Below are 16074 nucleotides of genomic sequence, written 5' to 3'. Positions count from 1 at the left end.
CTCTCTATCAATATTCTCAAGCTAGTTATTCACTTCTCAGTATTTCTGCCAATGAAATGAACAACAATGTTCTGTACAATGGACAGAGATCAAGAATTTCAGTAATTCAGTTCACTTCTTGGCGTTAACAACTTGTTTTTGTGCCAGCAGAGATATTCACAGTAAAAAGACGGCAATCTTGCTGAGAAAGTATGAGTTAGGTTATTCCAGCTAGTGGTCAGAGTCCATAAAAATACTATTCATATTTGGAATGAAAAATTAGAAACTACAAATTCATGTCACTTATGTTAGTACTAATTGCAGCAACCACCTCTCTGCAGTCAAACAACATACTGAGTACTAACGAACTTAAACAGGGAAGGAGTGTTGTATGGAAACCAGTGTTTGATCAATTTTAGCGTGCAAAACATTTCATAATGACCAACTTGTTTTCCATGATACAATAAAAGTTCTTCTAAATATCACATTATCTTGCTAAAAGAAAAAAAAATCTAAACATTAGCTACATTTACCTGGCCCAGCTAAAGCAGACTGATGCTAACAGAAGGCTAATAAACTCATAAATATGTTCTAGTTGCATTCCTTAAAGCGTTCCCTTACATTCTATAAAGAAAACTTCATTCTAAATTAATTACAGGATGAAGTAATCAAATCAGTATGCATCCTTAAGAAGCTTCCACTCATTAACAACAATTTTTTATAATTTTAGCTTGTTTTGGAAGTAAAAACACCAGAAGCATTCAAAATGGAGGAAATGATTTCAAGGGAAAGTATCTAACTTCCAGTGAAAATCCACAGCTACCAAACAGCCTTTGAATTGACAGCATAAAAGTTATAGTGATATGAGTAGGCAGCCGAGCTACAGCATTGCAGCCCAAGGGAATTTTTAAAATGAAATAAATTGTGCTAACTATAGACCAACAAAGCTTTTAAAATAAATGGAATCCTGTTTAATACATTTAGGTCCCCTAATTTCAATTATTTCGAAAACACAGTTGTCATTCTCTAATTGCTACTATAGGTAGTATCTTTGTAATCACTACAAGGAAAAGCAATTAGAAAGCTAAGTCTTTATTTGGGCAAAATTTCAACACAAGTCTTTTGAAGTAATGCTTCCAAGTTTTTATTCAGAACATCTGAACGCCTTTTTTTGTCCCTTCATGCAAGGCTCAAGATAAAGAAGTTAAGTATGTTAACTTTATCTATATTTTCATCTCAATGAATAGATGACATATTTACTGACTTTTTATTACGTTGCCTTGGCTTCTATGAACTGAATCCATCCAGTTTCCATTGGCCTTAAAAATACCCCAGGAACTGAAATAGAAATGTTGACACAGCTTTGCTGCATAAACTCTCTCTGACAGCTACTACAAGAATGGAACAGTTATAAAATCAATCGCTGGTTTCTTTGAGTGAAGAAGATAGTTCAGATACTCTTTCAGTTCCATTTGTGGTTCAGTAGCTGAGGAAGTATCATAACATTAAAAAAAATGAAATACTTTTTTTTAAAATGTAAATTTAAGAAGTAATGATAATGCATTATGCTGATCACTGAAAAAAAAATCCTCTAAACTCAAAACAACTGCTGTCTGAGGAAGGATTTGAGGCATATTGAAACAGACAAAGCAGATCTGTGATACAGCTGGAATATCAAATGTACTTGAAAGAGCAGGACAATGATTTACTTTGCTAAATATAAATCTATAAAGACTCAGATTCTATCGTTTGGGAAGTAACTTATAAGTGTGTTGATGTCCAACCTGCTCAACAGGAGTTCTCAGTGCACAAATCTTAGAAAAATGGCAAGAATATAGAAATTGCTTTTTAATGGGTAATACCATGACTATAATACAGACAGATAACAAAAATCATTCCACAGCATTTTTCACTACAGCAAGTTAGAATGCAACTGAAAAAGCCTTGTGAAGAGGACCATTCTGAGACTTATACCTTGATATTACAGTCCTCCATACAGTAAAGTATTTCCCTATAAATCAATCCCAGTAATGGTGTAAACAACACCTAAAGCCTCTATCAATCCTGTGATGTGTTACTAATAACCAAATGCAAGAGACAAACTGAAAGGGGTTAAGTGATTTGCCAACGGTCACGTACATCAGAAACAACAAATCCTAAACTGACTTCCATTTTTGTTGTCAAATTTCCAAGCTATTCCTAGCTATGTTTCCTTCAAAATAATAATCAGAAACCTAAATGTTGTAAAATCGTAGCCTTTGCAGATAGTTAGCTTTGCATCTATCCTGTAACTGATGTGCCTTCCCATTTGCTATTTTTATAAATGATCATAAAGTATTAACTTACTTCACAAGTAATGTAATTCATGTTGGTGAGGTTATTTGCAGATTCAGAAACCAATGAAAATGAGCAGAAGCACTCTTGCTATTAGTAATGTAATTGGCAATTGTAATGTAACAGTCACATCATGAGAACAAATTATTTTTTATATATATATATACACACACACACAAAAATATGTGTATGTATGTATGTGTGTGTATATATATGTATGTGTGTGTATATATATATGTATGTATGTATGTGTGTGTGTGTGTGTGTGTGTATATATATATATGTATATATATAACACATGGTCTATATAAAAAGCTTAATTAGTTAGTGGCTTTATTTTTGATATCATACAAAATTGCAATACCAACTCATGCTGCTTTGAGAAACAGGTCTTAAAACTTTTCAAACAAATATATTATGAACAGAAGGTAACTACAAAAGCAAGTCTATAGTGAATAAATCTCAGTGTTAAATGTATTTGGACATTTACTGAGAATATTTAAGAAGCAACATTTTATCTATTCCCAATTATAAATACAGGACAAAGCTTTCTGAATTGGAAGTCTGTCTTTTATAAAATGCTTCTACTTTCTCCAACCCCTTTTAGTCCCAACCGTTTTTTCTTGCAGAATATTTTGGTTAGTATTTAGCTGTTTGTAAGGTTAAAAAAGAAAAAAATTGAACCTCAAAAACATGACCAAGTTATCTCATGAACTTCCCTTGTGATCATCTCCCTGGCTTTCTGTGGCAAAGCACATCTAGCTTTTGGATCTGCAGCCTGTGCCTTTAGAAGGTAAGTTATTTCTTTCTTCAGCTTCTCTCAAATTCCTATGTGCTCTTTTTGGTATTACTGTAATATTGACAGCCATCCAGTGTTGATTTCATTTCTAACAGGAGAAGAAATGTAAAATTCCAAGCTTTATAGATTACTACTTACTTTCAGGTTTTGAATCCACTACTGCATGATGCATTTCTTTCAGCTGGAGCTGCACTCTTTGCAGTCTCTGCTCTGCATGGAACAACTTTTGAGAGATAATTGTACATATACATAAGCTCATTTTTTTGTCATGTATATTCAAACAACCACCAAAACAAAAGAGTATCAAAAAGAATCCTGAACACAAAACCCAGCAGCTTTAAGCATCTGGTGATCATCTGATTCACAAGGTAACATGCCAAAACAAATTTTCAACAATTGGCCTGAGTTTATTTGATATTTTCCAGAGTTAATTAAAGGAAGTATTATTCTTGAACTATTCCTAGGTAAGATTTTCCTTATGGCAGAAATTCATTAAACAATTTTTTAACCAAAAATATTAGTATCTCAAATATAAGAACAAGAAGAAGACTGCTAGAATCAGGACTACAGTAGGTAACTATCTTTATACTGCATTTCAAGAACTGCAGTATAAACTGTCACAGCAATCCACTGTTCTAATGCTGAGCCAAGATGAGAACACACTGGAGAGCTTGTTGCCAAACAACACCCAGTTGATCAGCATTTCTATGATTTAGAGAGATATGTATGAAAAAATGGAATTAGCTGGACGTCACATTCATTTTAGTTGTAATCTCACTTAGATTCCAAGACCCAGCAGCTGAAAGCCTGTCCAGTAATATCTACATTGATTTGAAATCCAGATATAGACTACAATACTAGAAATCTAGGGTTTTCCGTTTTAACGCACCTTTCAAGTTCATGTTATATTTGAAATCAATAGAACGTGGTGTGTGATATTATAATATTGCACTGGAGTTTGTTAAAAATATCTTGTTTTGACAACACATCTCAGGAATAAAAATCCACCCTTAGATTCGCATGCCAACTGCTTCCAGCACTTCCTGTGACATATTATCTTTGTCAGACTTGGAGACCAAAACCCCAGGTTGCTCCTGAATACGTATCTTCCCCTCCAAAGCACAGTGAAAAGCTGAGGTATTTGCTGTGTTACTTCCCATCTGAAATCTTAGTCCAAATGCACAGAGATACAAAAAAAACTAAGGAAGCATTTGCTAACTATCATAAAGCTAATGATCTCTCTCTGGGTACTACATCAATAAGTCACGGAACATTTCCTGGGACCGTTAACTATGATGAGAGTGGCAGCTGAGGCAGCCAAGAATCTTGAATGAGATGTTCAAAACTTTCAGGGTCAAGCCTTTTCCTTTAAAATGTACATAGATATTCTTATTTTAAATGGTGCTTAATCTTCTGGTTGGGAGAACCTCTCTACTGTTGTCTCTGATGTTATTCTTTAAACGCATTATCCCCAAACAGATGTCAACAACTATTTATTTTAATGGGTATACTTTCATGTCAATACCTGATTTTTTTGTTCTTGTTTCTGTTGAGCCAAAGATTCTTCTCTCTCTTTCTCTAAGCGAAGCTGTCTTGCTATTTCAAGCATTCGTTGATGATTTTGTACTGTCTCCACCTACAGCAAGTGGATAAATAGTGCATGTTACTGTCAAATAGTTGAGAAGTACATTAAGGCGATCATATGTCTCACAAGCCCACTTAGCACTTCCTTTCCATACATGTTACTACTCAGAAATGACAGCAAAGCACTGGACTCAAGACTCTTAAAAGCTCTGGACTAATGCCTAGGGAGATTCCCTGTGGGTCAATTAGTTATTTGATTCCTTCCTAGACATTCAGCATGTTTATCTTAATCCTTGTTTGCATTCCAAAATCAGAGTTGCAAGCCAAGGATTATGACACTGAAATGTAACAGTGTTACTTCTCTTATTACCCTCTTCTTAAGACGCTCTACTCTTTTGATGAGTTGATCTTTCTCCTCTTCCATTGCACTGATATCCTGAAAAGCAGCAAAAACAGATACAGAAATGTTAATTTATTTATAGTAGCATATGGATTGGATAAAATTCTGTTCAAATTAATATGAAAATCAGAATCCTTCTCTGAGTACACTGAAATAGTTACAACTGCATAGATCTATGATCAGAACACCCAAGATTACAGACTCTGCTCTTTCTTACTTGCCCCCAAATTCCCACTCTCTTTATACTAACAATACTTTATCTGCATCTTTGAGTATTAGTGTGAATAGTTAAAATAAAAGCAGGTGGATTTCTCTAAAATAAAACAAACACAAACAACTAAGCAAAACCAGCATGAATTCAACATCTGATGCAGTCAAACATATGTTCTTAAACGTTACCATCATTACTCCCTTCCTGGCAGGCAATTTTGCATTAAGTTGCACAAGGAGTGTTGTTTGCTGCCACTTTTTCCACTGAAATTGTTTTAAAAGAGACACCTGCTAGTTCTAAAACATGGATTTGATTATTTTTCTCCTTTGATCCTATCTTACAACTGCAGGACTCCATTGATGAGAGAAAGGGAAATAACTGATGCAAATTTAGGCCTATCTCAACATTTTCTTAGTTTACGCATATGTCTCACTGGAAAGCTGATATGTGCTTAAATATTTTGATGAAACAGGGCAATTTTCTTTGCCTAGCATCACAACCACATAAGATCACCATTTTTGTTGACTTAAGCCCTTAGTTCATTCAACAGCCTCTGAAATTATTACTCTCTGTCAGTAAAACAGAAGGTTTTAAAACACTTAATGTTCACGGGGAAAAGGGAGTTCTAATATTTGAAAATCATACTGAACACAGTCTTGGCTGCCTTGTTACCCATCTGCTTCAAAAAACCCAGTTGTAAGCATGAGCAATGGCTTTCTACTCTGTTTGCCAACAAAGAACAGCTTCAGAAAGGCAGCTCTCAGTTATGACCTCTACAATGTATGCACTGCAATGAGTCCACAAAATCAACAAAAATAAAAGACATTCAAAAAAAATCTAAACCAAAGTCATACAATTTTGTCAGGTTTTTACCCTTCTTATTTCTGCAGTAGAGAAACCAGATGTTTTGAGTTGTTCACATTCCTTATGTAGGTTTTTGAATGCTTCCATAAGTTCTTCATACTATAAAATGAGGTAAACATATGAAAAATGAGCTCTGTGCCTAAGGGTTTCCAGACCAACATGTTACTTTATTACTAGGACAATAAATATAAAATATGGTGAGCACAAGATTTAAAGAGAGATTTCATCACAGAAGTTTATCAACTTATAAAGAAAAAAAAAGGAAACCACAAAAACCCCCAGTGAATTATCTTCTGTTTGAAGGTACATTCAGAAGTTTCAGCATTTCTTCACTGATTTCACGTCTTCCTTTGTAATACATAATGTATTTTCAAAACAGAAAGATAAGATGTTATCTGAAAGGAACAATGCTACATTAACAAATTATTCTCCCTAATTATAAATCTGAGCACCTCACATATGTAAATTCATCAGCCCACAAAGATGTCTTGATCTCACAAGAATCTTAATTTAAGCACAGGGACTTGATTTTATAGGATACGGAGCTTCTGCCCTGCAAAGTGGTCCAAGAGCACACTTTACTACTTAACATGTAAGAAATCATTTTGATTGTAACTGGGCACTGGGGTCTTGACCCACTGCAGAATTGTGCCCTCAGTATCTCTATATTACAGAGATTGATATATATAGTTTGATAGCTGGAAAGAAGCAGACAGTATGCTACTTCCACATCAGTAAATTGCCCACCAGTAATCTTAAACTGAGAGGCAGTGTGAAAGTCTGTGTGGGTAGAGAAATAACAGGGGACAGAAAGAGTTTAGAAATCTGGATAGGAAACAAAATTAGATTCAACTCAGAGAAGTGCAAGCTACGATATAGGGAAAGATAGTTTTCTGCAGAAACAGCCACTCAGTAAGATGGATAAATCTAAAAACAGAATATCGAGTACTTTTTTACTTTCTGGAAAAAGCAATTGATATGAGCACAAAATGGCAACAGCAGAGGCCAGTTCAAACAAAGACAACATATTCCTGAGCAGTGAAGCACTGATCCTATTTTATAAAACCCCAGGGAACCAGCATCTAGAATGCTCTCTTCATTTCTGGGCATTTCAGCATGAGACATATACTGACAAGCTGGAATGAATTCAAAGAATAACAATAAAATGGCCATAGACTGAGATTGAGAAAAAGATAAAATACTGGAGAAGGAGCTTGATTAAATGGCAAATAAATGTACTATAACGTACACACAGGCTGGATAGTGAAGAATGTGTTAAGGAAAAGTAGAAACAAAAACACAAGTAGCCTTCAGTCACTTACGCATTATAGAAGTTAAGTACTTTAACAAATAATGAAATAGCATGTAGTCTCTGAGCAACAGTATTCATGATCGTCAATCTCCAACAGCTTTCCTCTGCGTGGATTCTCCAGCTCTTTCAAATGGTGAGTTCACTAAGCCTTTCCCTTATCAGGGCATGAAATCTCAAGACCAAAGGCAAGAACTGAACAAAGGCATAGCATGGTTTGCCAGATCATAACAAAGGGAAGGTTTCTCACTTTCACTGAATAAGAGACATTGTGCAACTGGCCCATCTGTACACACTCTACCTGAAATAATTGACATACACACAAACAACCAAAGAAAACCCACAGGTTCCAACAGGGGAAAGATGCCTGGCACCTGAGGGCAATGCATTCAAGGCTGGACAACTAGATTTATATCTAAAGTTGCTTACTTTTAAAATTATATACTGCAACCAACTTGATGTCCAAATCACAACACAACTGGACAAGTGGCAACCCTTCCAAGTATTGTGTTTAAATAACATGGAAAAATACATTTAAGCCTAATACTCTATCCTGATAAAGCTTGACCATATTCTAACATTTCTAAATTCTCATATTTGAAATGTTTCTCATAAAATACAGTATTTCAAGCCTCTCTAGCCAATTACTGTAGGTTAAATTCTTTAATTTGCTAGTATCTAAATATTTGCATGGTAACGTTAAATTACATAAAAGCACCATATTACTCCAGCTTCTACTTTGAATTAGTCAGTAGGGTATTAGCTTAATAAGATAGTTATATTACTGTAATCCTAAAAAAGAACACATCTTACATAATGGAAATAACTGAGTTGGATATTTATACATATTGGGACTGCGACATACTGAAAAGTACATCTCCTTCTCTCATTACTACTTCTGCTTAGTTGTTATGAATTAGAAATCAGATACTGTCCGCAGCAACAAAAAAGAAAAGAATTAATCAAGCTTCAGTCAACCTATACAGCTTTGCTGGTGCACAGTTAATAAATGTTAAATGTTAAATGTTAATAAATGCATTCAAAAACACTGCAATCTTGCAAGCCACTATATGTAACCAAAGACAGAGAAAAATGGGTAGAAATTAAGTAAATATGTACCTCAGATAATACAAATCTAAAAATATATCTTTGGTTCACTTTAAATTTCAGACCCACTCAGTCTGACTATCTAAGACCAACATTTAATGCTCACAAAAGAAGTGAAAATATAAAGTGTAGGAATGTCAGTCTCAAAAAAAAAAGAAAATTTTGACTTATCCATAAAAAAACAAATGGTCGAAGCAGAAGTAGGATAAAACTAATACAAACAGTAGAAGCAAAATATTTTGCAATAAACAGACAATTGATGACCTTTGGTCACAATGTTGCCTGGATTGATTAGAACTCATAATTTATGAAGTTAAAAATATATATATCATATTTTGCAGCAAGAAAAAAAAAGTGTTTAAAACTTAAGAAACAAAAAGCTCTCTTAGTCAACATGATCCAAACATCACTTGGCACCCAGCACTTAACATCTTTAAAATCTTTTAATGAAATGCAATATTAATATAAAACTTTGGGGTTATCTGAAAAAAAGTACTCAAGAAACATACTTTTATTGTGAATCTTTGCCTACCCTTGATTCCAACATGGTTTTAATGTAACTCTCTTAAAGATTTCCATTTCAACAGTAACTCCCTGATTCATTTATCCTCTTCCTACTGCCACTTTAATTAATTAATGTAAAATGTTGATATTCATAACAAAATGCTACCTGTTTGTTGGTTTCAGCCACAGTATCATCCTGTAGGAACTCAGCTGGCACTTCCAGTTTTACTAAGAAACGTGCCAGGTAGGCTCTTTTCTTAAGTTCATTGGTCCTCTGAAGAAGCCAATATAAGACAGGATGAATTACAGGTTTGCTTCCAGTAACTAACCCTTGGCGAAATGCACTCCTATACAACAGCAACGGAAAGCAAACATCAGTTACCAATAAATCTCAGACTAAAGAACATTGTCTTGGAACAAGCAATTTACAGTATTTTGACATTCCCACTCTATCTGCCTAATGGCTTTCTTAATGCTATTAAGAGAGAGTGTTCATGATGCCAGTTTGCCATTTATGATCCTGCTTCTTCTACCTTGAGATAGCTACAAGCCCATACACATAAAAAGACTAAAGCCTGCAACAGTGGGTCTTCCATTTCTGTGATATTCTCCAAGAATAAAGGCAATCTGGGAGGAGTGTAGGTTTTCTGAATTATAATCTGCTACTGGAGGGTGCAATGCAGCCTCGTGAGCCTGCTCTGGAAGGGAACTGGAAGGGACTGACCCTGCCATGCGGCACCCTCTCCTGGCTGACTCTGCAATAGCACCTGATGTAGCAGGTCTCAGGCATGGAGTGCATGACTGAAAGGCAGTCAACATCTCGGGAGCCTTCTGCTGGCATCACCTACCCCAAATAATAAGTATCCTGTGGGGGACAGCAGAGAAACTGTCTTCAAAACGTTAAAAATAATCACTGGAATAATCAAAAGTTAAAATACACACAACTACTGAATGGAGGTTGAAGCTGTAGATCAAAGCCAAATTATTTTTGGTTAAATCAGAACATGAAGGAATTTATTATGACCATTTTCTTTTTGAATGAGGAAATGGCGACTGGACAAAGAGTGACTGTTCATGATATCTTTCAAGTAGCAAAATATTAAATTTAGATGATGCACAGGTTTTTGCTTGCCAAGCCATTTCAACACAGTTTATCTTTAAGATAAATATGTTTTACCATTATTTATAGACTAAAAGATACTTACAAGTCTGATATACTTCCTGGGGGTTTGTATTTAAGGATACCAAGAAGACTCAACATTCTTTTAGCTGTTTGTTCTGGCATTTCCTCTCTAATGTCAACAGCATGCTAAAAAGTTAAAAAGAAATAGTTAACCAATATTTTTACAAGTCATATTAATTAACTGATAGCATAAAACACTATCCACTTGATACATGATATGTAAATGCAGTGAGATGTTTCATGTGTTAATTTTTGGCATACATTCTTCTGGTAATGGGTCCACATCCATATGGACAAACTGATTACTTTTAGTACGGAAGTCACCAATCCTGGCATGACAGGGTGCATGTATCTTACAGGTGTGTAAGTTATAGCTTCCAATCTTACACACAGCTTTGGTAGCCTCAAGCAAGAGGGAGTCAATATCCACCGTTACAGCTGAATCACGAAGTTCAGCTCTTGACCAATTCCTGCACTTGATATATGAGCAAGACATGGCCTGACTTTTGTCTTAAGAATGCAGTCATCGTCAGTATGAACAAAGTTAGGATCTGTATCATGATTCCCAAGGAAAAATTTAGTCTTTAGTCTCAGGGGAACAAGGATCCAAGAAACATTTGCTAGTTTCTCGAAAACAAGCAGATATATAGACAGAGAGGATTCTTGCCAAGCACATTTATTTCCGTGAGGATTCATACAAGCTATTTTGGTAAACCAAACATGCCACAAGATATACAGAGTCGGCTCTAAATAAAAGTATTCTGTACAATTCCTGTGGCAAGCCCGTTTAAGAAGACTTTCTCAGTCACCCATGTTTGAGCACCGCTGATCTCCTTCCTTACCTTTGGGTCAATCTCCCCCAGCACATCACTGAGCAGCTGCAACAGCTGCATCGACTCTAAGGAGTCAAACGAGATTAAATTGTAGTTCTTCTTGAAGGGCTCCTGATTGAGCTTCTCAACAATGAACTTGATTTGGTCACTCATGCTCGTGGCCTGGAAAAACCCTCTGCAGAGGAGACAGAAGAACTGCCAAGAGGCCTCCGCGGGGCTGGCGGCAGCGAGCGGCCGGGCAGGCACCACCCTCACAGAGGCCCCGAGCTGGCGCCCGGGCCCGGCGGGGCCCTGGCCGCCCCCTCAGCCCAGGGGTCGCCCCAAAGCCTGCGAGGGAGGGCCCAACCCCTCACGGCGACGGCGGATACGGAGATGGGGACACGACGGCGCTGCTGGCCCGGCCCGGCCCGGCCTCCCCACACACACGGGGCCGCCCCCGCCGGCCCCCCCACCCCGCGCGGGCCGCGCTTCCCCTCCCCCCCGCGCCGCCTGGTTACCCGGGTAACGGTTGCCAGGCCGGGCAGATGGCGTCACTTCCGCGCGCTTCGTCTAGAGGCAGGTCCGCAACGGCCCGGCGTGAGGGGGCGTTTGCGCGTGTGCAGAGCGGGGAGGGGAGGGGGCGGGGCCGCGCTGTGGAGACACGGGGCTGCCCCGGCGGGGAGCAGGGCAGGGACGGGGACAGGGATGCGGCCGCGGCCCTCGACCCACAGAGCGCGAGTCTCCGCCCTGCCGCTGCCCCTTCCCCGCCCCGCGCGGGGTCGGCCCGAAGGGAGGCCGCCCCGTCGCTTCCCCGGCCTGCCCGGCCGTCCCTTCCCGCCTGCGCCACGTCGGCGACGGCGGCCGGGCGGCGGCAGCGGTTTCTTCGTGCCAAGGCCCCGAGCAGGCGGCCCGGTGTGGTGCCGCTGCGGGGGGCTGCGGCGGGCGCGGGGGTGGGGAGGGTCCGCGCAGGGGGACGCCGCGGGGCTGGGCGCGGCGCCGTAGTTGGCTGCGTGGAGGGACCTGAGAGGAAGGGCAGGGTCCGTGCGGCTTGCGTGCGGGCAGCCCGGCTGTGCCCGCCTCGGGGGTGGGGGGAGCACTGCACAGGCCGCCTCCGCTGTGGGATTTCTGCTGCAGTACGGTTGCTCTTGATGCAAGGAAGAACAGAAATAGGTTTGAAATTCACCATTTAAAGTATATACTTAGTTTCACGGTTTCCCATGGGGGAGGATATCGTCACATGTGTAGGAGATGTACAAACAGATTGATGCGGTTACCCAGTTAAGATTTCTGGCAGTCTTTGACAGAATTAAAAAAAGGAGAGGAAAAAAAAATCAAGCATGGTTCGCATAACCTGGTGAATGGTTATTTCAGTTCTTTGAAATGGAAAACTACACAGAGGATCCACATGAAGTCGGCATGGCAGTGTTCTGTCCAGGCTTTATTAGAGGAAAAAAGAAAATTTATGTTCTTGGGCTTGCACATCAATTGTCAATGTGACTCAAAGTAGCAATAAGTATGTAGTGCTAGCTATGCTAAATCTGAAACAAGGACAGGAGCTTCAAAAAATACCAGTCAAAAATAGGCTACGTATCAAAGTGAAAATTGTTCACGAAACTGGTCTCTCCAGTCTTCAGGGTTTTGTTTTGTTGCAGATCGCTCAAAGCCCATGTTTAAACCTTAAATAGGTGGAATTTGGAGCCTCTGCCATTTCAGTTAGCTTCTTGGATTGTCTTAGAATCCCATGTGAGTCCACAGATGATGGATTAAAATACACAGTGAGTCATATTAAATTGAAGCCAATTGAAATGCACATGTTGTAAATCGCTGCAGAATTTGACTCAGTAAATAGCAATCATAAATGTAATACTTTGCAATTCTAAATACTGCATCTATCTTAGATTAGTTCCTTTCTTTCTTCTGAGGGATGAAAAACGAAACGGTCATTTTCTGATCTTCACAGGGAACCTGAAAAGTGGTACTGCATTGCTGTCCTAATTTTTAACTGGGTAAACTAAGTCACAGAGGGGATGGATCAGTTGCTTGTGATTGTGTGTTGAGGCTGTAGTAGAGCCAGGAACGTAATCCAAGTCTCCTGACTCCTGGATTTGAACTTTAAAAAGCAGATCATGTTCCCTTTGTGCTTTTAGTCTGTATACTGACCTTTAGGAATCATATTTACCTACAAGTTCCCAGAAGAGATCTACTTTCCCTTGACATGCCTTCCTGGTATCAATTGCACTCTTTTCTCTTGATGAGTATTTTGAGCATGTAGAATATACAGAGGGAGCAAATGAAAACAGTGTTTCCTGTGGAGGTGTTGGGGGCCAGTTCTAATCCCTGCAAACTGCATTAATAGGTAATTAAAAGTGGTGGAGCCATGTGAGTCCAGGGCAGTACTTCCCTGAAGCTGGGGAAATAGTGTTTCTATAAATACAAATAAACATCCTTTCCTCACGATTTTCTCAGTACAAGGGAGAGAAGGGATTGTGCTCACAGCCTTGAGGATGGAGAGAGGTCTGAGCTGGATACAGTGGGAGGATAGTGCTCTAAGATTCTCCTTCACATCAGACTATTTCAGTCCCCACACCTTCCAAAAAGCAAGGGACCTTTTCCCTCTTTTTTTCTCCTTAACTTTACAGAGGCAACAGATAACGGAAAGAAAATGTGTTTGAACACCTAGGAAATGCCAGCATAATAATAAGAAAAAAAAATATGAAAAGATTATTTCACTCTGTCTTGGTGGAAACACAGGTGGTCTGATCATTCTGACTCTGGGAGAGGGGAAGGAGACCCTGGGGACCAGAAGTCATCAGAACTGGGCTAGCTGTGCTCTGGCTTGCTGCTGTCAAAAGCCTGTTGGAAAGCTCTGGTGATTAAAGGCAGGAGTGAAATCACGCATCAGAGCCCAACTCCATGGGACTTTCCGATTCAATGAAAGCATGAAGGATCATGTGGCACAACCTTTCGTGTGTGGTCTTAGTTGGGTTGATGTGGTATCTGGATCAGGTCTTACAGAATTGGGGACCAGTGTTCATATATATATTCGTTATATAATTCTGGGACATTTTCCAAATTCCCAAATTAGCTGGCATGGGGAGTGACAATAGTGTTTCAAAGTTTCCTAATGACATGAGAGCTATTATGACAGTTCAGCTCTGTAGTTTAAGGCAGGGATAAACTTGAGGTATGTTCTAAATTGCTTAAGAAAGGCTCATGCAAACTGTTTATTGAAAAAGCATCATCCAGAGGCAACTAAAGGAAAAAGAGAATGGAGTCTGCAAATAAACTATCCAGAGCTCTTCAGATCTGCAGGCACAGCTTCATTACTCCCTCCTGACTTCCTCCTCCCTTTATAGCTACTGCTGCATGGATTACTGCCTTGCAAAACTGTGAGGGGAGCTCAACCATAGAGGCCAGCAAATCAGAGTGGAAAGAAACCTGAGCAAATTCAAATCATTCTCCATGGGCAAAGAGAGATCACCTTATATGGGAACATCTATGGGCAAGAAGATGAGTGTGTCTGGCCTAGCTGCTGAGGTCAGATCACAAACAGATGGAAGACGTTAATGTGAAAACTAGAGCATTTAGGAAGAGAAGATTATACTTCTATCTGCGTTTCTTATGCAGTCTGAGACCTGTTGTTTTTCATTATGAGTAATGGGTTATGTGTATTTATGTGACCAAGTAATATTAAAAATCAATTTCTTTGTGGCTATTCTGGCACCTAAATGCATCCCAGGTCTGCCTCTGGTTCTTCCCAATCACAGCTTTTTCAGCTGTCACTATGTATCAGCTATTTCCTCTTATTTACTGAAGCGTCAGTACTATCAACCATAGCAATAGGGACTGCAGTTAGCAACAACATAAGGAATGACCACTGATGTCTTGAAAACTTAAGCTTGTTTGTATCAGAAGGTGACTTGTTCCTCTGTGCTAGAGCATTTAAGATGATACTGGCAGATAAATAGTCCTTCTTGTTCTGTTTTTTTTTGTCATGACTGTACCCATAAGTACCATTCTAGGTGATTTACAGCAGTATAGAATTAAAAATATATATATTTGTTTTGTCAGCTTTGTTTATTTTGTGCCTCTATGTGGTCTTCTGTTGCAAGAGAAAGGATCCTGATCCTTTTAATCTGAGTCTGGTGAATTCTGATCTCAGTTTCTTGTCTTATGAACTCTGAGCCTGAGATTTACATCTCCCACCCTGATAGCCCACCTAAATCTCCTGCGTTTGCATGGTTGTATGGTGGCCTCACACCAGCTCCCTTGGCCAGATGCAAATAGCTGGCTTGCAGCACATTGTCCACTTCTGTCTAGTGTGTGATACTATTGAGTAGGAAAGAGGCTGCAGCCAAAGTATGTGCCGTGTACTGGCTCTGCTCAGAGGAGTAGTGACCTGGTTGTACTCCCTTTTATTCCTACGAACTGATGCAAAAGACACAAAACCATTCTGAGATCCAACAGGATGGTGCCCCATGCAATGTGAAGTAAAAACTTCTGGGGCCATATGTGTCTTGAAAACTTGCTTTACCGTTACCCTGCTCCTTGCATGGCCATTGGCACCCATGTAAAGTGGGTGTCACATGCATATATCCATTCTGTGAGTGTACTGCACAGTCTTTGCACCGGTGCAAAATATTGGGCAGTGGAAAGTCAAGCTCAGAGAAGGCCAGAGTGACATTGGTTTCTGTCTTTTCAGACTCATCTCTGCAGTTGCCCCAGCAGTGCTTCAGACTGTCAGAGAATCCTTACAGAGAATTCCTGTTCACCGGGTGCAATGTTCAGAGCAAGAGGAGGCTGCTGCAACCAGGTTGAAGTGCTGTGCACAGAGGCCCAAGGAGACTGTCCCCTGGTGAGATATTGGCCCATGCATCAATATAGCACTGCCCTCTCCTGGAAACCTAAGTGGCAGCAGTCACAGCACAGTGCTCAGCTTTTGGGGAGCCAGATAGTTGAAAGATTATATTTTTTTTAATGCTCGATTT

General features: G+C 39.4%; 1 protein-coding gene across 2 annotated transcripts in view; it reads right to left on the bottom strand.

Annotated features, from left to right (window-relative positions):
• The window catches only part of IFT81 (intraflagellar transport 81), a 42829-nt gene extending 31130 nt beyond the window's left edge, over window positions 1-11699 (bottom strand). The window contains exons 1-8 of one of the 2 annotated variants that reach the window (XM_062589817.1): window positions 11605-11699; window positions 11117-11282; window positions 10297-10400; window positions 9258-9438; window positions 6181-6270; window positions 5067-5132; window positions 4638-4748; window positions 3251-3335 (exon numbers count right to left, since the gene is read on the bottom strand). In XM_062589817.1, coding sequence (XP_062445801.1) covers window positions 3251-3335; window positions 4638-4748; window positions 5067-5132; window positions 6181-6270; window positions 9258-9438; window positions 10297-10400; window positions 11117-11260 — 781 coding nt within the window. In that variant the 5' untranslated portion in view covers window positions 11261-11282; window positions 11605-11699. Of the gene's footprint in view, window positions 1-3250; window positions 3336-4637; window positions 4749-5066; window positions 5133-6180; window positions 6271-9257; window positions 9439-10296; window positions 10401-11116; window positions 11283-11604 lie in introns of those variants that run through there. The other variant, XM_062589818.1, reaches the window with a different exon arrangement.
• Between the last annotated feature and the right edge of the window lie 4375 nt (window positions 11700-16074).

This window comes from Rhea pennata, chromosome 17 (assembly GCF_028389875.1).
Source record: "Rhea pennata isolate bPtePen1 chromosome 17, bPtePen1.pri, whole genome shotgun sequence".
Taxonomy (NCBI): domain Eukaryota; kingdom Metazoa; phylum Chordata; class Aves; order Rheiformes; family Rheidae; genus Rhea; species Rhea pennata.
The sequence above is the reverse complement of the archived record's forward strand: the minus strand, read 5'-3'. Positions and strand labels throughout refer to the sequence as shown.